Source organism: Pimephales promelas, chromosome 10 (genome assembly GCF_988280905.1).
Source record: "Pimephales promelas chromosome 10, fPimPro1.hap1.1, whole genome shotgun sequence".
Classification (NCBI taxonomy): Eukaryota; Metazoa; Chordata; class Actinopteri; order Cypriniformes; family Leuciscidae; genus Pimephales; species Pimephales promelas.
The window spans coordinates 33,272,279-33,299,439 of record NC_142778.1 but is presented as its reverse complement, the minus strand read 5'-3'; the positions used below and the strand labels follow the sequence as shown (position 1 = coordinate 33,299,439).

Sequence of the window (27,161 nt, the reverse complement as noted above, 5' to 3'; positions counted from 1 at the left end):
AATATCTCGGTTTTGCACCTCAGATGCCGTCAACATTATTTTTCATTAAGACGTGAGAATGTCACCTCACTTGAATTTAGGATAAACTGTAAAGATTTTATCTTTCCAAAAGTATAGTTAGAAAAACTTAAATTATAAAGCTAATAGAGGTCAAACCTTAATTTGTCCCGTTCCTCTGCCTCCTCAGTGGCAAAGTTCTTCCACTGGTAATGCACAATGGAATCACTCCTGTTCATTATTGCCACTTTCTGGTTGGTAGCTAAAGAGATGTAGGTTTTCTCCAGCATCGCATAGTTCTTGTCCAATCCGACATTTATATCTGTGGAATCTCCATAGAGGGTGATTTGGATGTCTTCTCCTAAAAAAAAAAAAGGAGTCATAAGGTTGACCGACGTATTAAAGTAAAAGGTTGGTAACACTTTATTTTGATAGTCCACTTTAGACATTCTACTAACTATAAGTAACTTTTCAACTACATGTGAACTAACTGTCATTAGAGTATTAGTAGACTGTCAGCTTAATATCTGCTAACACTTTTATTTTGTTGGTCCCCCAACAGACATTCAACTGACTATAAGTAACTTGGCGACTACAAGTAAACTTATTCTCCTAACCCAAAGCCTAACACCTAACCATAACCTAACAGTCTACTGACAGTCTAATATAATTTACTAATACTCTAATGAGAGTTAGTTGACATGTAGTTGAAAATTACTTATAATTAGTTGAACGTCTAAAGTGACTATCGAAATAAAGTGTAACCAAAAGGTTTGTATGAAGACAGTCTACTGTTAACAAAAGAATAACAATATAAACCAAAGAATGTGATTTTTTTTCTACACTGGTATTGGTGGGTAATTCTCATGAAACCGTCCATTCATTTGTGCCAAACCTGTTGCATTTAAAATGTTGTAGGGTTGAATGCAATGAAGTTGAGAGCAAAAATGGCAAATAACAAGCGTACCTAGCAAATATCAGTGTGGCACACAACATTATTTAAAATTCAAATATATAAAAACATGATTTTATTCAACTTAATAAGGCCAATAAAAAAAATGTTAACAATGATGGTCATTTAACTGAATGACAGCAAACATTTTTTGAATTTTTTCATAAATTTTAGGTCTACATTGTATAATTTATGGGGGGGGGGAAACTGCATATTTTTTGCATTACAGACTAAACAGTGTTAAATCTACAAAATAGTGTGCTTAAATTCAGTATTTTGCTTTGTTAAATGAGTAGTAAAGAATGAGGGCACAAATGAGGCATCAATGACACGAATTTAGAAATAGAATCGTCCCCATCAATTCCCTAGCGAGCATAAAAGATTTATAATTAGTCAATTGTATGACTGGAGTGTGATCTTTTTTAGTCACCATGGTGGTGGCGCTACATGTAAACAAATAGAGGTCTGTATTCTGCGTTTGTTACCATGGTGCTGCAATGATTGTGAACCTGGTCCGTCAGGACAAGAGTTCCCCAATGAAATGTGGGTCACATGACTTCACCAAAAACCAATCAGAAGCGAACAAAACAAACGTAAAATTCAAAACAAAAGCTCAAATCAGAAGTGCAGCTGGCTTACATATATTTACCTGCATTTTGATTTGTTTTACTAGTTTGGCTACATTCAAAGCAGGAGCTTCATGCTTAATGGACTATCACAGCCCAGCCTTGTCCATAATGTCAGCGCACTTACTCATGCACCCACACGAAGTTGAAAAAAGTATTCAAAGAAAATATAAAACAGCAATTGTTTTCACTATAAAATGATATATCCCAAGTTAACATTGATTTTGCACTATAAATCTTCTGCTCTGGATGTACTGAATTGCATTTGGAATATGTAATATGATTGCGCTGACTGACAAACACAATGCTGGGGAGGAGGGGCGCAAATATATGAGACAATTCCTCAAGACCAAGTAAACAAATCGACAGCAAAGAAATCCATCAGAGGTAAACTGATGGATAATGTAGAGAAACGAATTTTAACTGTTACATTTATTGGCTGTTTCAGCACGCTTCAAAGCCGAAACATCACGAGCGCATGCACTTTTCACGTAACATATTGCATGTATGAACATGCATCACACATGTTTTTGTATGTACGTATATGTACGTTTGCAACTCTTGCACACATTCTAGAGAGAATACTTTTATTTTTCTCAGCATGTGTCTCTCTCTGATGACTCTTGGACACAAACAGACAGGTCACCAGAGGCATTTTAGATTGTTAAGACATTCCCCAACCTCCCTCATCTCATCCCATCGAGACCTATATGGTAACAGGTGTACTGGATATAATTAACCCCTGCCCTGTTTGTCTTTTTTGTACACTGAGGTCTTCAAAGTCCACTGTCTTTAATGCAAAATAATTCAGTACACTGCCTAATGAGGCTGCTAAGAAGACAATATGTTATTATAAAAAGCATATGTTAATAAATAAGGAAAACAAATCAATACTATAATGGTTATTGGATGACAACAGTAATTCTTTGCTTTGATTATCAGTATTGGTTGATATTGGATATAAACTTCAGTCAAAATTGTGATGTTCTTTTACTTTATTTTTACATTTAGATGACCTTTCCCATCATCTAAAGCTCACTTATTTATTTATTTTAAAAGACACTAATAATTTAATAACAAATGTTAAATGTATTCTTCAAATTTCACATAACTGATTTTAGTTTTTACATTTATTTAGAGAAAGTAGTCATAATTTTTATATATGGCCATTTAGCATTTTAGATAGATTTTAAAGAGATAGTTCACCCACACACACAAAAAAATTTCACAATGCAATAATTTCCCAAATATAGCGCACATGCAAATGCAAATAGTTGAGTTCTTGAGGTTAACCCAGAAAATAAAACATAAAATAAAAACAGTGTCTAGAAAGGTCAAAGAAAAAAAAAACATAATACTATGGTTTAAACAAATGTTTATCTGTGCTGTACAGTAGGGACTAAAGAGTGTGAGAAAGAGTAGACCGGAGTCTGGAGAATTTTCTCTGTAGGGGCTGATCCAGTTATGCAAGCATGTCTCCAAGTAGAAGGACTGCTGTTACTCAGTGCACATTTTAAACAAGAAAATGTAATTGCCGCACATCTGATGTACTTGGAGCAGAAGAATTTGCATTTATGTTTAAGCTACAACATCCTTGGAAGCAGCGGAAAGAGGCTGTATGAGGGTGTGGGGACTAGGCTTTATGAAAGGAAAAGACAGAGAGGGAAAACGATAACAGACTGACTGAGAGAATAACAATATTGGTAGAAGAAATGAAACTGGCATAATAACATCCTGAAGATGATATAGCAGAAGGCAGGTCCTGTACCTTCGATATTTCTTCGCTCTTAGTCTTACTCTTTCATCCTTTTACTCTCTCCACTGATTAATTTGCCGTAGATATCACTTTTCACAAATGAGCCAGAGACATTTAACCTCTGTCTCTATGCATGAAGCTTTAAGAGAGAGAAAAAGAGCAAAGGAAATTGTGTCTTTGATGGGACACTGCATCTGCCAGCAGGCTGACGGATAGTGGGATCTCTTCAGTAGGGAGGGGAGGGGAGAAGAATGGGAAATGAGGAAAGCTTTCATTGAGCTGGAGATTGTGTGTGTGAGATGTCTTCATCAGCTCACTCTTAAGTGCACTCTAAAAAGCCTGCTAAGATAGGGGGTGTTCTACTTCTTGATGAGGAAAGTGGTCTGCTTATATCATAGAGTTTAATATAGATACACATTTGGCCCTCCTAAATCTGAGATGACACAAACATACAATAAGGGCTTTTTTTTTTTACATCTGGCTTAATTGGAGCATTTGTTTCCGAACCTGGTGCGTTTTGTACCTTATGAACATATATGAACATGGCAATCATGCTCAAATCTAAAACCGAACTATGGAGTGATTCGCTTGTGGTGAGAAAAGCAATCCAACCCAATGGACCAACAAACCAAGCTGTATCACAATGTATAATAGCAGTGTTTGTTGTCTCTATATGAATTGTTTCAACCTGCAAAGACGAAGTGAGATGCCTGATTGAAATTTGGTCGAACAAACATGTAGATGGGAACTGTCCAAAACACTAAAAAATAAAATGATCAATGTGCGGAATCTAGGAACATAAAAAGTGTCCACTCTAATGCCTGGTTCAGATTACACGATTTTAGCCCGATTTTGGCACGATCTGTTTGACGTAGGGTGTCGTGGAGATTCGTAAACGACAACGGGCGTCGGGACGCAAGATTCGATCGTATCATCATTGTGGGCGACAACCTATGTCGTGTCTGCGATGCTTCACGACATCACGAGAAAAAGACTAGCATGTTTAATTTTTTTTAACGGTCGTCCACGACGGTTCCGTCACATGTATGAGGTTGACCAATAGGAGCACAGAAGCTTTTCCGTACACAACTTTCAAAAATGGCGAAACGAAAGATAGACGATGGTGCTAACGTTAAAAACTAAAAGTAAAAATATATAAGAAAACAATATTTTACCTCAAGTTCTCTTTGGAGGATTGACAATCCAGGAATCCATTGTTTGTTTACATTCGTTTCCCGGAAGTCACTCGCTACTAGTTTCGCATTCTCGATGACATCACGCACGTGTTAAAGACGGCATGCGATGACTGGTCAGGAAGCAACGTGTAGTCTGACATATGTCTTGTCCACGACACGATTTTAGGAGTCAAAATCACGTAATCTGACACAGTGACTATCGTAACAGTAAAAAAAATCGTGTAATCTGAACCAGGCGTAAGTGTGCACGGTTTACTCGCAAGTGACTTGTGAAAGCAAACCGATCCCAGAAGAAATTGCAATACTGAAACAATTTTAATCCTTGTTTTGAAACAAAGCAAATATCACCAGGTCTGAAAACACCCTAAGAAACAGAGTTCTTTTTGAAAGTCTTGTACAAAAATTAACCTGTCAAACCTTAATTAGACTTACACTGAACAAAAACGCCAGCGATCCTGTGGCATTTCTAAGGAAGCAGTTCATTTATTTTATTCTTACAGCACAATGCACTTTAGCAATTCATTCAATAAACAGCAGTAATTATCTTGTTTATTTTCATGACATGTTTTGTATGCATTGTGTTATGCTGTCCGAGCAGAAGACAGACTATTGAATAGGGGAGGGAAAGAGAGAGATTGATATACTGTAGACAGAATGGAAAACGTGACCTGTGACCCATGCAACGAAGCTGATGTGTTTGTTTTGCTTTGGTGCTCCATGTTTTTATTCGCGAGTATAATACCGTTTTTTCCATTAGCCTCGATGTTGCCATTTAAACAGACCTCGATGCTTACAGCTCCCACTGTATCTCTTGTCTCTGAATGCCACGATAATGAGATTTTGTTTCTATATGAACGCCGTTAATAGCAAACAAGCCATGGGTGATGCGTCGCACTGCCATTTGTAACGGGAAATATAAGAAATGAGATACACACTTTACCATATCGTATATGAAACAAACTATTTGTCATGCTGAAGTTCCATGCATGCTTTCCCTATTTACAGGCAGAAATGATAGGAGGGATATCCTAGTGTCCCTTGAAAGGAAATGGCTTTCACTGAATAAGAAACAGTCACACTGAGTGTGTACTAGTCGGAAGGATTCCCTCTTCCCCACTGCTGCACTGCTACCCGGGGCTTTTTGGCTCCTTATACATATTTTAGAGTCAATGGGCAAACTCTGCAGCCTAGATAAGGCAGATGATACGAAGCAAAACAGCTGGGAGGTATTTGAAAATCTAGGACAGTTAAGTAAGAGGAGATAGAAGAGATATTGTATCTACTTACTTCCAGCTATTGGTAATTAAACACATTATGGTTTCAGAGAGACTACATGGGCATCGATATCTCTTTAGCTTTGTAGTCCATTATAAATGGAAAGACAGAACAGTGCAGTTGAAAACAGCCCCAGATTGCACCTTAGATCTTTATATTAAACATGTCGGCTGGTTGTCAATAAGTAACATGGACATTAAACTTTAGATCTGAGCTCATCATGAGTAAAGGAAATTGTTTGGTGACTGACTGAAAAACTATAACCTTGAGGTCAAAGATTTAAATAAAAAATGGTAAATGGACTGCATTTATTTAGCACTTTCACAGACCCAATGGCCACCACATTACCTCACATTCACCCATTCATACGCCGATGGTGGTGTCAGCCATGCAAGACTAATTAATTAATTAAATAAAACTAATAATCATTTTTTGATTCCTTCATCCAGAGCTCTCTTTAGTCGAAGAGAATTATAAACAAATTCCAGGGACATTCCCTGAAGCTCTACAACACAAAGTCAATATCATCTACCGACTAGCGAAAACTACTGTAGCACCAAAGGGCACAAGATATTGAACAATATATTTGCGTAAAAGACGAGGATGGTCGATGAGGATGATCTTGTAATGCTGACACTATTTCAAGGAGATATCCAACATCGAATTCCTACATTCTCTGGTTCCTGAAGGCATCCCAAATGTTGTTACAACTGAAGAAGTTGCGAAAGCCATTGATAGCATGAAGGCCCAGGCTTTACCGATCTGCCAGTGGATTTTTGGAAGTTGAAGAAGCTGCATGTCATGTCACCACGATTGAATATCTAGAAATGTCGACTTTGGCCATATACCAACCAACTGGACCACAATAATTAATTGTCACAGTAATCAAACATCAAGAAAACAGAATATTTGGAAACCAATCCTTCTGATGGCAACATCCTGGTTAGTGGCAAGCCCTGATGAAGACAACCAGCTTTAAGTACCTAGGATTGCGCCTGCAAATTGACTGTGATCTCAATAATGAAGTGCATGGGAGTGTGAACTGGATTCACAGGAAAGTCATCACTGGCGTTCTATGTGATAAATGCATACCAATCCGTCTCAAGTCGTACAGCAGAACGTACATTTGCGCTGTATTGAGTCGAATGCTGGTAAGCCACTCTCTCCCATTAAAGAGATGCGCCGCTGGATTACTGGTGTGTCTCTCCTTAACCACTGCTGTAATGATACAATTACAGCAATTACAGAGAACATGCAGCAAATCTTCAATGGTATTGGCACGTTCGACACCGCCAACCACTTCATAATAATAATACATTTATTTTACATGGTGCCTTTCAGAAAACTCAAGGTATCTTTACAATAGAGTACAAATAAACATGACATAGAAACAATACAAATAAATTGAGATGGATAACATTATAGATAGTGGTATATAAACATAGAAATCAGATCATAGAGTCAGTGGTCAGGTTAAGGTGGGTTTTGAAATCGTGTGTAATGATGAAAGGTTGCGGAAGTGTTGGGGAATTCCAGAGAGTTGGACCAGTATCAGAGAATCTAAGTTTAGGTATGGATTAGATCAGAAATATAGGGGGGGGCAAGACCATGGAGTGCTTTGAATGTGATGAGGAATATCTTGTATTTAATACGAAAGCGTACCGGTAGGAAACAAGGTGGATGGGAAATGGCCACGTTGACGGCCAAAGCAAAGATGGCAGGATAGAATCAAAGCAGATAAAGATCACCAAATTATACACAAACGGGGCACTTTACTGTGAAAAATGCAATATCTGAGAGCAGATTCCACACTTGTGGAAAACACACTAGAGGAAGAAGAATAAATCATAAATCCCATGGTAAGCCTATTATAAGTGTTTATATTTTAAACCTGACAGGATGGTTTTCATGGGAAATTGCATACATACATCACTTGCCCATGCGTGTGTCTTGTCATATCTGTAAATAGAGAAAAGGTGGTCCATCTATTTTGACGCATGTATGGTGTGGGAATGGCCTAGGTTAGTTGTCACAACGTGTGAGAAAGGTTGACATAGGGCACGCTTAATCTCAAACCTCTGGGGAAGTTGAAAAGAGGATAGTCAACATGACAGAGCTCGTAATAAAACGAGAATCAACATTGGCAAGAACTGAGGGATTTCAAATGTTGAAATAGTGATGCGGAGATAACTTTTTTAATGTCTCATCAGGTGAGGTAAGGTATTTTATACTGTTTTTATTTCATGGTTGTTGTAGCACTGTGCTGGAATTTAATTTCAAGGTAATACCATGTGAATTAATGGGTAGAGCTACAGTAACGTCTTCAGCTACTCAGCTTGAGATCCTTTCCATCTAAACTGCTTAGATCTCTTAAGCCTAGTAGGCTAGTGAATGTTTTATGAGCAGTAGAATAAACATATTCATCTGCTGTCACGCAGAGCCTAAGCACAACCAAAACAATGTTCTTCCACAAAACACCTGCAGTTTTTTGGCTAAAGGGCCAAAAGTTACATGGTGTACCTTTAAGTAAAATTAACAAAATAAATAGGAACATACTTTGTGTTTTTTTTCACTGAACTGACATAAGCACAGCTACAGTGATTCAATGAACAAATCCTACAACCTACCCACAAGATCCTCTATAGCACATTAGCAACCACAAAACCATCAATAACAGAAACTCTTTTACAATGCCCAAAATATCTTAAGAATTAACACTATCAGGTTTGGCTTGTACTGAAAAGAAAAATGACTCTCAAACTTCAGCCCTATGAAATACATCGCACAGAGAGACCACCTTTAGAGACTTAAGAGAGGTCTCTGTGCTTATCAGAGATAAAACTGGGACTGCAGGGAGATGTTTCTGCCAACCCCAGAACCAAACCAATGAAGACATGCTCCAAAGCAGCTTCACGTTAAACATAAATGAGGAGGAGACAGGAAAAGGCGCTAAATTAAAAATGATACTCCCCTGATAGGCGCAAAGTGGTATTTTTAGATCAGAATGCATATTAAAAAGTTAATGCCGATGGCCTTCAGCAGACCTGTGTGTTTATTCATCGAGACAGGCAGAGCACCTGCACAAACCACACACACATATAACTAAACCACATGCTGAACTACATGTTGAAATACACAAGCACATTCAAACAGACAATAATTCATGCACACACTAGTATGTCGGTTTAAACACACCCTCTTAGCCATGCACATGATCTTTAATTAATAATTTCTTAGCACCATCTTGTCTATAAATACTGCATATCCACCTACTGTACAGCTGATTCAGGTAAAACAGTGCTTCAGCATTAAGATGTAATCAAATGAATCCTAACAACAAATCAACTATTGGATGTTGAGTTACAAATTGACAATTACAAAATCATTACAAAATGACAATTTTTAGAGGTGTGTTATAAGATTAACCAGGCACCCGCACCATTTCAGGCTAAAAAAAAATACTGTTTCTATGATTTATTAATATAGCAATTCCCCTAAAAGCACCTTTGAAAGAACAAAGACAAAATATTCAAGCTCAAATAGAACAGAAATAACTGATGCGTTTTAATCATAATAACCTCAGGGTAATCAACACCAAAATAATAATATATTCAATTTCACAAAACCGTGAGGAAAGTCATGGGAATATATTGCCTCAAAAAAAAAAAAACAATGCAATTGGGCTAGTCAATGAGTCAATGTGATGTTTTTCAGCCTAAATTTACTTTAAAATGGCATCTACATTATTTTCTGAGCAGTAAATGTGTGGGTGGTGAAAAGAGCAAAGAATATTAAAGCTCTTCTCAGTAGAGAATAATTAGAAAATATAAAGATGAACAGACATTAACGATGAAGGCTAAGATTAAGATCATTTACACCTGCTGAGTAGGACGCAAGCGGGTGCATGTGGAAATCAGTAGTGACATATAGCAGTGTGTTGCAGAGGAGGAGCTTGTAGGAAGAGCAAATTGTGTTGAAGTAATTAACAGTAAGTACCTGAATGGTAATGCAGCAGCAAAACCTGCCTGTGATCCCCAGTGGTTTTTGGCAAGAACTCAACGGTAACTTGCATGCTTTGACCAACATCAAGAGTACCTACAGATGGTTCTACAGAAAATGGGCTGTGGGGAATATAGATGCAATCATAAAAAGAAAGTGTCGGTCATAAATCAATAAATTAAATCATTTACACACCACAATGTCACTCCTCTTTTACCTGCGTGTGCTGAGCTGGAATTTAGCTTCACAATTTCCTATGTTCCGCACAAGCAAAGTTCTCTGGGACAGGCACTTGACTGGACAAACTTGGAAATGCAGACTATCTGGGAAGTCCAAGATGGCACGGGGACCAATTGCACGGATGGGTACTTCAAACTTCTCACGTTCAGTCACACAGAGGAGTCTGTGAATGTAATCCTACAATTACAAGCATCTGAAAGTCAGTGGCGACACATAGACGAAGATAAAGCCTTGAAGAAGACAAGGATTTAAAAAACAACTAAATACAATATGGTACTATACATCTGGTACATATGGTTTCTTTAATCAATCCTAATTTAAATAAACCCCAGAATTTAGGAATTATTACATTGAGGAGTTAATCCATAATAATTACATGCAAAAAAGACCCTCTGTCCTTCTCTGACGGCTCAATTTGAAATGACTTTATTTGAATGACAGTATTAAGAAATAGATTAGCCAAAATAGATTAGCAGGTCACATTGGAGACTGCAAATGAGCCACTAATGGGCCGATGAGTGGCTGTGGTGGAAACACTAAGCCTCCATTGCCCCGTGCTTACCAAAGTACTCTCTCAGATTTCTCAAAGATAAGTTAAACATTAAAATAAAACTTGACATTGAAGTTTATTTCCCACATTGGGTTGCATTTCTTTGGTCCGTTCATTGATTTACAAGCAAACGTGCCCATTAGTACACTACCAAGTGTCAGTTGCAGATGTTTGGTATACATTTTACCTTGTTCTCTTGTGGAGTAAATAAAATGGTGAATGTAGATGCCATTCCTGGGGCCACTTTCTTACTAGCATCTAATGGGCTGACCACTTTAAAATACAGTGAGTCTTCTTCGATCACCTTTACCAGTCGAGGAACCTGCAATAGTCAGGAACATGTCCATGTCAAGCCAGTGATCATTACAAATGAAAATGAACAAGATCATCATCTACACGTATAAAGACAAATACACCTAAATGTACTAAACATTGTTATTTTAAAAAAATATATATTTAGTGTATGTTATATAACACACTGTATGGTCAATTCAGATGCATGAAAGTCACCTTGTCACTGTTCCGCAGCTCTAAAGGCACCTTGTAAGTCTTAAATGCTGAGTAGTTTTGGAACACAATCTCAGACGGGTACGGCTGGAACATGGCCTGGTCCAAATCTAATGAGGAAAACTATAAAAAGCAAATCAAGTTAAAATCAAACTCTTAGAAGATATCTAATTCAATTTTAAATGTAGGATATGGCTCCCTTACAACTTTAATGTGAAATAAGCTCATTTAAAACAATGGGGTGTTAAGGGAGAAAAACAATATTCTTTATATTTCTTGTTTTCGTTATTGAGAAAATTTTCATTACATCTGTCACATCTAGTTTATCTCACATTCTATTGAGTGTCACAATGCAGCAATTCCCACACATATCTTAACTATACCACATGGGTGAAAGTATGCCCTAATATGTATGAATAATAAAACAACAATCAACTAAGCATTTACACTTGCAACAGTTACATTTGCAGAAACCACATACATTCTGCTCATAATGAGCCAAAAATGCTAAATAATAAGCCTAATAATGAGGGACGGTAAAGATCCATTTCCAAAAGCAAAAACATAAAACAATGATGAAAATTATTAAATACAAAAAAAAAAGAATGTAAAAAAATTGTTAAATTTATATTCATTAATTTTGTAATGTGTTTATTGTGTAAATTCATTCATTCTTTTACGATATAATACTGCTTTTATTTGATTTTTGCAATAGTTACTAATTACTATTTTTCATAGTGTGATTTTTAGTGAATTGTATTAAAAACAGTCAGGGTTTTAATACAGGCATTATAATAATTATTTATTATAATAATATTATATAATATTTATTATAATAATAAATAATAATTAAAAAAATATTGTTCTTGTTTTTAAATTCATAGATAATAACAAGTGAGAACTCAAAGGCATTTTTGACCACCGAACTAGGGAATGTCCTTACTTTACCGTATAAAGGTACTGTAAACAATTGCCATAGACCTTATTCACAGCAGCGCCATCTTTGATTTTTAACTGGAATGAATGTGGGTTGTACTGCCAGTGAGCTTTAGTGGGTTGTACTGCCATTTAATGTGCTTTTTTAATTGTTCTGCTGATGAAACAATGCAAAAATGTCTTTCCAAGAAATTTCAGTAGAAAAAAAAAACTGAAATTGAAAACACGGTAAGTCTTTCCCTCACAGCCTCGCTTTCAAACCTGTCATGATGCTGCTCTGAAGGTCTATTGCTATACAAATTAAAAGCCTCTAGTATCTCCCCAGAGAGAAACTATAATAATGATGTCCTTAATCAACTTTGAAAATGTTGCTACTTAGATACTTGGGACCAGTGATGTAGAGGAGCAAACTAGTTAATTAAGTGCTGGAGCTGAGCATATTAGAATGATGGTATTTTACCTTGTGATGTGTGGCCTCACTCATGTCCAAGAGTTCCAGAATACGGGGCGGGTGCACCTCGTAAGTGTTTGATAATCGCTCCTCTGTAGTCTGGCACATTTCTCGAGCATATACTGATGGAATCAGCTGGAAAGACATTTCAGACTGTTATGAGTGCATTTATATATTTTATATATGCATATACATATATACCCTATATATTTATTTACATAGGAATTTTTACATTTGATATATTTTCCTATGTTCTTTCCATAAATTATATCTATGTAAAGCTGTGTGTTTGTTTGTGTTTTATATTGCAATACATTGACAATCAGACACTCTTTAATCACACATACACTGATAAAGTCTAAGTGACAAACAAAGATAAAAGAGAGACATTACAGTAAGTACCATCCCAAAAAGTGATTACACATACATGGTACAGCAGATATACATTCACCGGGTGCTTTATTGGGTCTGTCTTTTCGACTGCTCATTAACGCAAATATTTAATTTATTTAATTCATATTTAATTCAACTCAATGCATTTAGACATGTAGACATGGTCAAGATAATCTGCTGAAGTTCAAACTGTGCATCAGAAAGTTGATTTAAATGACCTTGAATGTGGCGGGCTGGAATGAACGAGTATTTCAGAAACTGCAGATCTACTAGGATTTTCACGCACAACCATCTCGAGGGTTTACAGAGAATGGGCCGAAAAAGAGAAAATATCCAGTGATCGGTAGTTCTGTGGGCAAAAATTCCTAGTTGATGCCAGAGATCAGAAGAGAATGACTGGTTTGAGCTGAAAGAAAGGCAAAAGACAACAGAGGTCTGCAGAAGAGCGTCTCTAAACTCAACAACTTATCGAACCTTGAAGCAGATGGGTTACAGCAGCAGAAGAACACACCGGGTGCCAAACCTGTCAGCCGAACAGGAAACTGAGGCTACAATTTACACGCGCTCACCATAATTGGATCGTAGAAGATTGGAAATTCAGATGGTAGAGTCAGAATTTGGTGTAAACAACATGAAAGCATAAATCCATCCTGCCGTATCAACGGTTCAGGCTGCTTGTGGTGTAATAGTGAGGATATTGGCGCACATTGGGACCCTTAATACCAATTGAGCATTGTTTAAACGCAACAGCCTACCTGAGTATTATAGCTGACCATGTCAACCCCTTCTGATGACTTGTCACAAAGCTCAAGTCATCTCAAACTATTTTTTTTTTTTTGAACATGACAATGAGTCCACTTTGCTTTGGGATGTGGAACAGGGAGATTCACATTATGGATGTGCAGCCGATCAGACAATTCTGGAGCAACTGTGTGATGCTTTCATGTCAATATGGACCAAAATCTCTGAGGAATTTTTCTAGCACCTTGTTGAATCTATACAAAAAAGAATCAAGGAAAGGCAAAAGGGGGTCCAACTCAATACTAGCAAGGTGGATCTAATAAAGTGGCCAGTGACAATGAACAGGTTTTTACAGATTGTTCCATTTTTGTGTTTGTCAACAATTATCCACTTTTAATCAACCAACTGTCAATCAAAAAAGGAACATCAAAATGTAATACCAAAAATGTTGAGTAGGATGTGGTTCACTTTTAATAACTAGTTTTGTTATATAAAACATATAGCCTTTAAGGTGTCCTAGTAAAAGTAGGCTATCAGAAGTCTAGTGTGTTGTAAGTTTTGTGAGTAACGTTAGTTTAAAAGCAGTAATAGTAGCTTAGTTACTGATAGTAAGTTAGTGCTCGTTTGGAGGCAGAGATTTAATTGCTTTACAAACAAAGTGAAAAAAAGAAAAGTATTGAGATATATTAAAGTGCTCACCTTTACTGTCTTTACGGTCTCCCGTTTCACCAGCTTGGGATTTCGGGGAGCCACTACTTTTGTTTTGAATCCCGCTGGCATCTTCTCGCGTGAACTGCGGAGGTTTGACTGAGATGCTTGGACATTCGAGACTGGCATTTTGAAACAAACGCAAGTTACTCGCGCTTTTTGTAGAAACTTGAAATAAGATGTTAATGGCAGAAATATCTGGTTTCTTTCGTGATTGTCGATAACAAGCGAAACATACGAGAAATGTTTAACCGAGAAGCAGATGACTAGACTCCATTCGTACGTTAGGTCGATTGTTTGATAAAGTTGTGTTTATCGTTTATAAAACGTCCAGGACGTTTAAAGTTTTATTTTGGTAAAATAACAACATAACGTCATTACAAACTAAGTGTTTAAATAATAGTAATAAAAAAGAAATTAATTTAAAATCCCAGCTAATTTCTTGTGAAGGCTCTTCCGCCAGCCCAACGTCACACTTCTCAACTATGAGCTTGGTGGTTACCATAGCGGCGGCGGCGGGGTACTGGACGTTCTCAGTAAACAGTTCTCTGATTGGTGCGCGTGTGCAAAGAAAGAAGCACTGGGATTCGCTGTGAGTTTGGGGCCCAACCAGTTGCTGAGGATATCTGTACCATGCCATATGGTACCATGGAAACTTCAAAACCACAAACAAAGTGTTCCTTTCCCTTGTGCTCGTATTTTGATTAAAATCTGAAAGAACTGCAAAGTGTAGACTGTATGAGATAGCATAATGGAATGTCAAAGAACAATGACAAAGAAAATATCACTGAACAACATTTGATTTTACACTTTACATTCATATTGAGGTGCTCAGGAGTAGCTACACCACATTAACAATGAAAACTGCCTAAAATCATGGAATCTTTTTTTAAGAAACTTGCAAATTAAGTAATCCAGCATCCTTTAGACCTTCACCGGAAATACCGCCATGCATAGAGCCCATAGCATGCCTAATGCATGACTGAACAAGCAAAGAATTGAATACATTTCTTTATTTTTTACATGAATGTTCTTTATTTTATATGTATTTTAATTTTGACTGAAGCTACCCTTTTTAAACCACATACTCTGTTATTTAAAACATATCCAAAAAGTGGTTTAAAGCATCACATATTCTGGAAGGGCAACAATTTAAGAATTATTCACTGAAAAACCCAAATTGGTCGATAGCTAATTTGACTGATCAATGTCCCCTCAATGTCTACAGTCTAGAAACCAATACACTTATCTGAAGAAGGCATAATAAAACATCAAAAGCTTCTTCTAAACTCTAAAGAACCATTTGTTAACCCAAGTAGAACCAGTGATGAACTTGGAATGTTATAGGTTCTTACATCATTGCCAATAGAACCTTTTATTTATTTGTATGTGCAGATGAGGCTGTGGCAAAGTCTTGCTGTTATTTTTTATTATTTTTGTACATGCATAATCTCTGCTCGTGACAAAATGCACTTTAACCGTTACCCTGGACACTTGAGTTCAACTACAAAGAAGCACATTAGTTACCATGCTGTGATGCACCACAACACTGCTGTGCTGGTCCTGGCAGGTTGACAGTTCTCAAGACTCTTTAACTGCGGGTCAGTGAGCGGCCCATTCTGACAGAAAATTGGATTAGTACAACGGGCACGGTTTAAGAAACGACTTTTAAGAGCGACTCCTCTTTCGTCACGTCAACCCTCGAGACCGTCGTGTGTTTGACCTCTCGCTCAGGTTGTTCTGTATTATTGCTCGCATCGTCCCGACAATATCCTGCTTAGTAACCAGCCGCTGCGGACATGTCAACATCCAGCGAATGCAGGTAAGGAGAAACACGAATGAACGCCACACCTGCCAAATAAATCTCCTACATCATATCAGAATGCTTTTATGAAATCTTAGTGAGAAGAAAAATATGTTATTACATTCGTGAGAAGACGCCATGACAACTGTCGCTTTAAATTTCTATCCCTTATCAAACAAGACTTCATATCATAGATCAACCTGAAGTAAATGGCACATCATTTTAAATAAACCTGTATGATTTACATTCAGGCAGTCTCTGTCCTGACTGTTTGGACGGCGATAGCTTTATTTAGGCTACCCATATTTCTTCCACTATGCGCCTTCTAATTCTACTGTGGAAAAATAAATCATTTGTTGTCGATTTGATGCTTGAATGAAATTCAACATTTCAAATAACATAAGCTATCTATAAAATCAGCTAGGCTACTTGTACTTGTGATTATGGTTACGTAACCAGAATCCTCCTATTCAGCTTTAGTGGATGCGCTCAGAATAATACGCAGCTCTTAAAGAGACAGGCTGCACTATTAAACCTGAAAAAAACAGCAATGAACACAGTCCAAAAATGAGGACATGGCTGTTCAGTTGGCAAAACTTTCAAAAAAAAAGAAAAAAAAAGAAAGGCAGACCTGTAAAATAAGAGGCCTATTGTGCATTCTCACTGAGCATTGTCACGTAGCCTGTGTTTGAAGCTCAGCTCTCTGAATGGAAAGTGCTGATCCCGCAACGCCCTGCAGCACCACGGACAGCGCATGCTTACAGCTCGGCCATTGAGCTCTTCCTATGGTTCCTAGTCAATATGATTCTTGTTACCTCGTGCCCAACAGCTATGAAAGGCTTTCTGATCATAAATGTTGGCAGTCCAACTATGCAAGCAATTTAGTTAGGATGGGCCTACTGTTTGTCTTTTTTTCTTTCCAGTTTTAAAAGACTATAAAATAATTCAGATTATAGTGAAAGTATAGTTAAATAATGACAGACACTTTTTTGAGAACCAGGAAGCATTCTGTGGTTGCTTCCTATAACTTGCATTGTCATTTCGAGTAACTGCATAAAGACAGAAAGTGAATATTTAACTGTCTACTGAAAAGCGTAAGTAATTTCTTTTTTTATTATTAGAATGCAAGTTACAAACATACAAGCACCACAGTTCGTAAACAAATATTATACCGCAAAAAAAAAAAAAAAATAAACATCAGAATAAAAACTAATTGAAAAAAAAATAAATAGAATAAAAAAGTCAATCAAAATAATAATAGGCTACATTTTAAATAGACAGACTTACAAACTTCATTATCTATAAAAAGAGATATATTTTCATAATTTTCACTTGAACATTTTTCAGTTACTGACATAGCTTTCTTATTTTTAACCCATTTAAGAGACTCAAAATATATATCAGTTTCAATTTGAAAAAAAAAAATTAAAACATGGCTTTTAACACAAAAGCCATGACACAAACTTCTCTCTCTCTACAATTGAAATATGTAATAATCTGTTTCCCTTCAATTGTTATTGTACTATATGTTTTAAATGACAAGTAACTTTCAACATTTTCCAAAATGTAATGTAGAATGCTATTTCTTGGTTCTCAAGTTTTATCAAATGCTTGGAGTGAGATTAAATGCGGTTAGGGGAGGAGCCCCAATGGAGCCCCGCCCTCAAATTTTATCCATTGTTCACAATTAACCAGAAATATACTCTTTAATATTATATTTTAAAATTACAAATACAAAAATGAGAATGCTAAATTATATTTTTGTTTTTCCCTAACATCTTTGAAAAATGCAATGATTAATGTAGCCTATGTTTTGACAGGATATAAAATATTACACAGAGCACTCTGCTTTAATAGATTAGTTTCAGATAACGTAAACTGAGCCAAAGCTTCTGGCCTGGTTGCAAAGCAGTTTTGGGCTATAATGCCTTCTCCTCCATCACGTGTTCACGCGATGTTGTTGGTTACGGTGGCCCGAGAATGTTCCGTCAACTTCCGCGTGTTTGCGCATTTTTATGTTTCCTAGTAACGAACGAGATCATAGACAGTAAAAAAGGTCCAGAGATACGCATAGATATTATATATGATGTCTATGGAGATGCGTGCTGACGGCAGGAAACTTCACTTTATGAGCTTGCGCCTCGTATTGAACATTATATAGGTTAAAGCTTGCAGGACAACTTGGTTGTCGTGAGAAATACACGCGCGAGACTTGAAAACCCTGTTATTTGGCCTATGCTCTTTATATTTTGCGACAAATAAACATACCATGGCATGCTTTGATAGTTGTATCCAGCTAAAAAAACATGGTGAGCACATAGACCATTTTGATTTGCATAATAATAGTTAGGCCTACCTCAGAAATGGACTTACTCTCAACTGACCGTCCATTAGCTTTGTATGGTAAGAAACATGACTATTTAGAAGAGATAACAAATGACAGGGATAATAATATAATAAAATAAATACAACATAAAAAACAAAACCTTATTTTACTGTAGTGTATGTACTTCCGAATGCTGCTGTCAGCTGATTTGTCCTCACTCTCAAAGCAAATAGACTGGGTCATTGCACTTCCCACACCTTCATATTTCATAACCAAGTTATGTTGCATAGGCAGGTTAGTCAGATGTTTTCCAACAGTGTGGCATTTTATTGTGACACCAGCCCCACCAAAAAAATATTAAGCAACAAAACAATCTTTTGTGTCCATCTAGCTACAGCTATGAGGAGTACAAAGAAACATCAGACTGGCTGCTTGCTAACACAGACATCAGGCCCAAAGTGGCAATTATCTGTGGTTCAGGACTCGGTGGATTGGCTGACCTGCTGGAGAACAAAAATGTGTTTCCTTACGACAAAATCCCGCGCTTTCCCCACAGCACAGGTAGGAGACAGATTGCTAAATTCACATGTATCATCCATAACCCATTCAGAGAGTATTGTTTCACATTCTATTAATCGACTATTAAAAAATATATAAAAGACAGTGCATTAACAAACATTAAAAATACACACCCGCATGTCTCTTCAGTGCAAGGACATAAAGGTCAGCTTGTGTTCGGAGAGCTGAATGGGAAGCAGTGTGTTTGCATGCAAGGCCGTTTCCATTTCTACGAGGGCTATAACGTTGCCACGGTAAGTATCATTTTTAAAATCTTAAAAGTATGAGCATTAAACAAAACCAGCACATGCTGGATAGAAAATCAATCACACATTGTTAGTTGATAATTAAAAGAATCCTCGAATAAGTCAAGAATCATCTCAGTTTTTCTTTTCCTTTAGCAATAATATACCACAACACTAACACAGGGGTTATTCTGTACTTAACCATTGACTTCTCTGTGCTGATATCAGCAATTTAAGTATAACAGAGAATAGTTAACATTTGACAACTGACCCAATCGCCTCCTATAAACTTTTACAACACACAGCATCTGTGATCAAGTTAAAAAAAAAAAAAAAACTCAGAAAGACACAAACAGTGCTTACTCTTTCTTGCAGGAGCCAAATGAAATACTGCATGGCATTATGATTTATGATTCTTCAGTATGAGTGATTAAAATAGTTGTACGTATTCTTGCCTGGGGTTGTAAAAATAGCAGTCATATCTTTTTTTCTTATTTCTTAATTCAATGCACATGAGGAAATCAATTAAAATGTAGTTTTAGTCTAGTAGTGAATATATTTCTTTTAAAATGGACAATTTAGACAAAGCTGAGGGAGGGGGAAATACAGTTAAACTACTATATAGTTTTGATAACTGCATATTAACCATATATATCAATTCAGATTTCAGTCTTTAATTTCCTGTTTCATAAAGATGAGAACAGTTTGTCAAAGCAGCTCTAAATCTCATGGGTTTCTCCTTCTGTTTTAGGTCACCTATCCAGTAAGAGTGTTTTTCCTTCTCGGGATTGAGACCCTGATTGTGACCAATGCTGCTGGAGGGCTCAATTCTGAATTTGAAGTGGGTGACATCATGCTCATCAAAGATCATATCAATATGCCTGGATTTGCCGGGCAAAATCCCCTGTGTGGACGCAATGAGGAAAGGTGAATTGCTATTTAGTATATTGAGATATGTTTTATTTAAATAGATTTGGCTAATTAAAGGGATAGTTCACTTTGAAATTAATTTTTGGTATGTTTTAGCTTACCTCAAGGGCATCCAAGATGTAGGTGTCTTTGTTTCCACAGTAGTTTCAATTTTGATATTTTTAGGTCAAACCGTTCCTGTCAGTCATATAATGGAGGTCTATGGTCACCACCTCAAAGAGCATGCACAGAGAAGTCCAAATTAAACATGATTTAATGACTCCTAAATGTAATTGATGGCCTAAGATACGAAACGAGCGGTTTGTGTGAGAAAACAAACAGTATTTATATCGTTTTACCATTATAAGACTGACAGACAACTAAAAATGACTGACAAAAATTGAAAATACAGCGGAAACAGACACCTACATCTTGGATGCCCTTGAGGTAAGCTTAAACATACCAAAAATTAATTTCAAACTTTAACACCAATATCTTTTTTATTTCGTCTTTGTTTTTAACAGTTCAGCTTTGGTTTTGCTATTGACTTCGCAATGAAATCTTACTTGCATTTCTCTAAGGATTTATGCAACCAGTGCAATGATCACTGACATTTGTGTTACGTCCCTGTAGATTTGGAGTGCGCTTTCCCTGCATGTCTGATGCTTATGATAGAGGCTTGAAACAGTTGGCCAGGAAAACTGCCCAAGAACTGGGCTGTGCCTCTTTTCTTCGCGAGGGTGTTTACTGCATGTTGGCTGGACCGTCCTATGAGACAATTGCAGAATGCAAGGTTTTAAAGCAGCTTGGGGCGGATGCTGTGGGTACGTTTCACTTTTATAGAAAATGTCATTAGTGGGCAAGACTTAGAGCATGTATTAATCGCTTGAGGATGAAAACCATAACCATATCATCATTTCAAGCAAGGACCGTTTTAGAGGGACAGAGCAGGGACCTATTATTATATTGTTTTTCACAAAAATTACTTATTTACGGAGCCCTGAACATGATATGCGGACAAAAATATATAGGGGCCATGAATTAAGAATTCATTCCCATGATTTCTTAATTCGTTCTCTCTTATTATAAATTGTATAATGATATTATATAAATTCATAAATTATTATAAATGATAAATTACTTCAAAATGAATAATACTTATACATATTGTAGTTTTTACTTTATATTCTATATATAAAATATATATTTTATAAAATAATAATATTATTTTTCTTTATATTCCTCCTCTGCTGCAAATTATTCACATTAATGTTTGACCTTAAACTCATTTTTAAATGAAAATAGAAAGTTACTGGTCACTAAGAATTCCTTTGAAAGAAATTGACATTTTTTAATTCAGCAAGGATGTGTTAAATTGGTCAAAAGTGACCGCAAAGACATTTATAATGTTATAAAACATTTCTATTTAAAATTAATACTGTTATTTTGAATTTCCTTATTCCAAATATGTATCACGGTTTCCATAAAAATATTAAGCAGCACAACTTTTTTCAACATTGATAATAATAATAATAAATGTTGCTGATAAATGCAGCCTTGGTGACTGTTTTGTTTGTCTGTAATTAGGTATGAGTACCGTTCCAGAGGTGGTGATCGCTCGGCACTGTGGGATGCGCGTGTTTGGACTCTCCCTAATTACCAACAAGGTAGTGACTGACTACGACAGCGATGAAAGGGCTAATCATGAGGAGGTCCTGGAAACCACCCGTATGCGAACCCAAGTCCTGCAGAAGATAGTCAGCAATTTAGTGACAAACATGTAGCACAACCAGCAACTACATTTACTGTAGTACAGAAATCGTGGGACTATTCTTGAAATACTTCCACACAGATTTGCACTAGAATGTAGAATGACATACAGTAACCTCCTTGATACTTCTCATGTATTGGTGACACTTTACAATAAGGTCCATTAGTTAACAGTAGTTAATGTATTAAATAACAATGAACAATTAGTTAATCTTTGTTAATATTAGTTAATAAAAACCTAGCCGTTCATTGTTTGTTCATGTTAGTTCACAGTGCATTGACTAATGTTAACAAATACAACCTTTGTTTTTAATAATGTATTAGTAAATGTTGATGTTAACTAAGATTAATAAATGTGGTAATGTTCATTGTTACTGAACCTTATTGTAAAGTGTTACCCATGTATTTTACTCAGGATTCGGGTAACTTTACGAACTTTGCAGTGCCTCAAGACTTTCTAAGTGGAGTCTTTCTAAACTTTCTAAGTTTAGGCTAGGTTCATTTTGTTTACTTTTGACCTATCATATCACATCGGTTAATAATGACACGTATACTGTGATCCATTAACATTCTTCCTTAAATGAGGGCTAAGAACAACTGAAATTAGCTGTGTTACATATTAGTATTCCTGTTACTAGGTCTTGAAAAAAGAGTTAACGAACAAACATACATGAAAAGGGACAAACATAGACTAACACTCTAATACAGTGATGCAATCATTTTCAACTGTATAAAGGGAATTTGGACTAAATGAGAAGGGTAGTTATTCAGTACAATCAGTTAAAATATAAATTGATATATTAAATAAGCAGATGTTTATCTTTTTAGTTTTTTTTTTTACTTTGTACTTGATTTTGACTCAAATTTAACAATAAAAAATTAATTATTATATAAACGCTGTGTGGTGGTGAATTTATTTTTAAAATCCATTGTGTTCTGATCATCCATTTTCCAATTTTCAGTTCCTTTGCTTTCAGGGACGTGCACAGACGAGTGAAAAAAAGGGCACTTCTTACCTTTACCTTTTTTTTTAACAAAAAAGTATTTTAACACAACTCTGACTTTTTAAAAACTATATTTAAAAAGTTAATTAATTTTGATCTTCCTCAAACTCACGCAATTGTTTCATTTTCAAAAGATGTCTACAAAATAATCAGTTCACACAAAAACCATGGTGTCCTTAGTATTGATAGGTTTACAGAGCAGCAAAGGAAACCATGCCTCAATGTGCATGTTTTCTATGCTCCTACAGTAGTTTCAATCAAGTATACACCTGATGGTGACATGGACTTTCACATTTGAGGGAGGACTGTATCATCATCGTCATCAAATTATAAAACCTTCAAAATCCACATATGGAGTTTGTTTTAAACCGACTAGCCCCCATTTGTTTGCATCTGTAGATTTCTTCTAATTCACCAATTTAGATTTCTAAATTTCAGGGGGAAAGACTCTTAATGTAAGTCATTAACTTTAATAAGATGAATTTTAGACATAAAAAGTCATAAAAACGTCAGGATTTTCCATAAAAGGTCATCAATTACATTTAGCTACATCTTAAATTGATATGCTCATTCATTCAATAACGCGATATAATTTTTCTCGATTAAACGATATCAAGTTGGAGTCAGTATCGTCAATACTCGATATCAATCGAGTTCGATAAATGTCAAAATGTTCGATAATGTTTATGTGCCAAAAGCGGAACGAAACTCATTTGAACCGCGCGCGCCTCACGGACTGTTTATCGGCTCAAAATCCAAACGGCAGCAGCGCGAGCTCACAAGGGCTGAACTCCTGATCCGATATTTAGATACACTATTCAATAAATATATTTGTTTGACAGGGAAACTGTGCGCAAACAGTAATATATATTGGTTTTCAAACAAAAAAAAACACCCCAAAAAAGGGCACTTTCTCTCCAGGAACAAAAAAGGGCATGTGCTCAAGCCCGCCATTTTGATGTCTATATAAACATTTTAATAATCAGAGACCAAAACTGAGTCTTTTGCCACACCATACTAAACACTAACCGATTTTATCTTGGGGATGGTATGAATCATTGGTTTCCTGCAATGCATGTGTACAGAGAGAGAGATGAAAATTGGCTTGTATACATGCAAAAAGCATGCAGTATAATTGAAGGAAGAGGAATCCCTCTTAACCCCCTCATGTCACTACATTATTGATAAATCTGGCCAACCCAACTCTGAAGTAGCGATGCAATAAAACATTTACAACATCAAGCTTACAGCAAGTCTGTCACCGAGCAAAAACCTTATAGCAAAATTGCACATAATGTAAAGTGAGATATTCACAAGGGAGTAAGACAGTTTCCAGCGTGGCCAGAGGATTCACTATAGCTAGTCACGTCCGTAATGTTTTGAAATCATTCGCAACCACACACAATTGAACGTGAAACTTCATATTTTAGTGATGGCATCAGCTTGAATGTGAACTTCTGCACACATCAGATTTTTGGAGGAAACACTCTTTTCATCTGTCAGACGATGCCGACAGAACGCCAGATCAGTCTGTTATTCAGATGCTATAAAAGACTTTCACAAAATATTTATGGAAAGCCAGTTGTGCTGACTCTGCCTAGAAACATCACAGTCCCTGTGAGCCATTAGTGAAGGGGTAACTCTTATGTAATTAGTGACGGGCCATTTGCTGAAATATTCAGGGCTTGATGCCCATGTTGTGCAGCAGTGACTGTACTTCCACTCACTGGAGGAAAGGAGGAAGTCAGAAAATGATCTGTTTTGATCTTGCGTGTTTTTTTGTTCTGCTCTCTTTGACATATTATCTCATTTGAAATTCCTGTTTTTCCTCTGTAGATATCTTCCTCTGAAATGCAGCTTTGAGCTAAGCAATCTTCATTTCAGTGTCTTCACAAAATTTTAGATAGCACTACACTGTAAAGAATTGTCATAATTTGAACAACAAAAAAAGCTTATTACCTTAATCTGCGCTTTTAAAAGTTTTGCGGTCAGACTTTCTTAATACTTCATTAATAAAGAAATTAATACTTTAAGTAGGAAACTCAACTTGTAGTTGCATGTATTGTCAATGGAGGGACAGAAGCCTCAGATTTCATTTAAAATATCTTCAAGTCTTATGGGTTAGGAACGACATGAGGGTGAGAATATTGTCATTTTGGGAAAATTAACTCTTTAATGATTATCATGTATCTCATTTAGGGTTCGAGTAACTTTATGGGCTTTGGAGTGCCTCAACACTCAAGATGAGTCAAAATTTAGGCTTGTTTAGTTTACTTTTGATGACTAGTAGTTGCTTGGACTGTCAATGTGTCACGTTGTGGCTATAATGATGCACAACAGAGTAGAAAACAAAAAGGTTTTATTTAACCCAATTGTGCCCACATTTTTCTAAATGGCTTTATGCATATAGTGATGTTAAAGGGATAGTTCACTTTGAATGTGAATATATAATGCAGGTCTATGGTCACCACCTCAAAGAGCATGCACAGAGAAGTCCAAATTAAACATGATTTAATGACTCGTAAATGTAAGTACACATTGATGGCTTAAGACACGAAACGAGCGGTTTGTGTGAGAAAATGAACAGTTTTTATTCGTTTTTTCCTCTTGTAACCACAGCCACAAAGCACGCGCACCCTCAGATCACTTGGACGTGGCTGTGGTTACAAGAGGTAAAAACGATATAAATACTGTTTGTTTTCTCACACAAACCGCTCGTTTCGTATCTTAGGCCATCAATGTGTACTTACATTTACGAGTCATTAAATCATGTTTAATTTGGACTTCTCTGTGTATGCTCTTTGAGGTGGTGACCATAGACCTCCATTATATGACTGATAGACAAGAACGGTTTCACCTAAAAATATAAAAGTAGAAAATGTCCTATGTAAACGTGTTCTGCATTGATTTTCCCCAGGTATTAGTTGTTGTTTTTTCTTGAAAATCGTATTTGAATGTGGGGCAATAATTCCCATGGGCTTAAATTTAATCCACAAACTAAAACTAAGGCGGTCGCGGAGGAATAATGAACACAACAACGTTTAACTAAGAGGAAACTGGACACAGAATAGGGAAAATCAGGGCTTAATTTCATGGAGAAATTAATGATCCTCACAAACAAATCTTTTATATCTTGGACATAACAGACCTTGAAACCAGAATCCTGATATTTCACTCTCTGCCATGCAAACATCCCTCCAACTCTACATTCGCTCCCAAGATTTTTCTTTTTCATTTCACTTTAATCAGAGTGCTGCGATCCTGCGCTTGACGGAGAGCTACACTTTACAGTATATCTCGCCATCTCTCTCAAATCATGTTTGCAGCAAGCGACACAGGAAGAGTGAGAGAACACTCAGGGGACACGTCGCCATTAACCATCTGTACACATCCTTGGAACAGTGAAATTCACTGAGGAAGAGGGACCATATTGAAAAGAGAGATCTCATTTATTCTTTAGCAGGGCACAGTTCAGCGAGAGACACAGCAGGGAAGTCATTCTGAACACTGTTCAAAGGTCAGCCTTTCTCACATCCACAATCACGACATCTCTCTTGGTAAAATGATAATCCTGTCTCATTAATGGGGATTTAATGGGACGATTCTGGGATTTAAAGTCACGTTTAAATCTGAAAATAAATAGAAAAAATTGGTGAAAAAAAAAGTGTGCCAAGAAAACCATTACACCACCACCACCAGCCTGCACAGTGGTAACAAGGCATGATGGATCCACGTTCTCATGTGATGGTCTGGTGTTCTTGTTTTCATTGAAGTTTCTTATCTTTTTTTACACAAACACTTGTGGAATTCATTTTACTTTTCTATTTAAATTTTCATTAAATGTTTTATGCTGACAATATCATTAATAATGAATGTTTGTATTTAAATGTAATGAAAGGCAAGGCATACAAAAGTCAGCATGAAATCAAAATGGAATATTGCAGATTTATCTGTGCACATCATGTCCCTCATCATCTTCAATCAAAATCGTATTTACTGGTGTGACGGCGGGACAAGCTGTCACTCACATGACATCACTGCAATAGCAAACCAAAGCCATCCAATCAATTCCCAAAAAACAAAGTCAAGTCCCTCCCTACATTTTTTGAAAAGCCGTTTCACTTGGATATACGTCACAATAGGGAAGAAAACACTGCCATTTCGTGTCAACTTTAACATATTAAATTATATTTCAATTTATTAAAAATCCCAAAGCCT

At 36.4% G+C, this 27,161-nt stretch overlaps 2 protein-coding genes across 3 annotated transcripts in view; one reads left to right on the top strand and one right to left on the bottom strand.

Moving 5' to 3' along the window:
- hydin (HYDIN axonemal central pair apparatus protein) overlaps positions 1–14,798 on the bottom strand; it is a 70,297-nt gene extending 55,499 nt beyond the window's left edge. For both annotated transcript variants that reach the window (XM_039684201.2, XM_089116502.1), the window contains exons 1-7: positions 14,319–14,798; positions 12,495–12,620; positions 11,102–11,221; positions 10,779–10,913; positions 10,019–10,218; positions 9,799–9,923; positions 157–358 (exon numbers count right to left, since the gene is read on the bottom strand). In XM_039684201.2, the coding sequence (XP_039540135.2) occupies positions 157–358; positions 9,799–9,923; positions 10,019–10,218; positions 10,779–10,913; positions 11,102–11,221; positions 12,495–12,620; positions 14,319–14,456 (1,046 nt within the window). In that variant the 5' untranslated portion in view covers positions 14,457–14,798. The remainder of the gene's footprint in view (positions 1–156; positions 359–9,798; positions 9,924–10,018; positions 10,219–10,778; positions 10,914–11,101; positions 11,222–12,494; positions 12,621–14,318) is intronic.
- Positions 14,799–15,884: 1,086 nt separating this feature from the next.
- On the top strand, positions 15,885–22,094 carry pnp6 (purine nucleoside phosphorylase 6). Its single transcript, XM_039684238.2, has 6 exons — positions 15,885–16,149; positions 18,849–19,018; positions 19,166–19,269; positions 20,012–20,187; positions 20,803–20,993; positions 21,757–22,094. The coding sequence occupies exons 1-6, from the start codon at positions 16,127–16,129 to the stop codon at positions 21,951–21,953; spliced, it is 861 nt and encodes a 286-aa protein (XP_039540172.1). The 5' UTR covers positions 15,885–16,126; the 3' UTR covers positions 21,954–22,094.
- Positions 22,095–27,161: the final 5,067 nt, after the last annotated feature.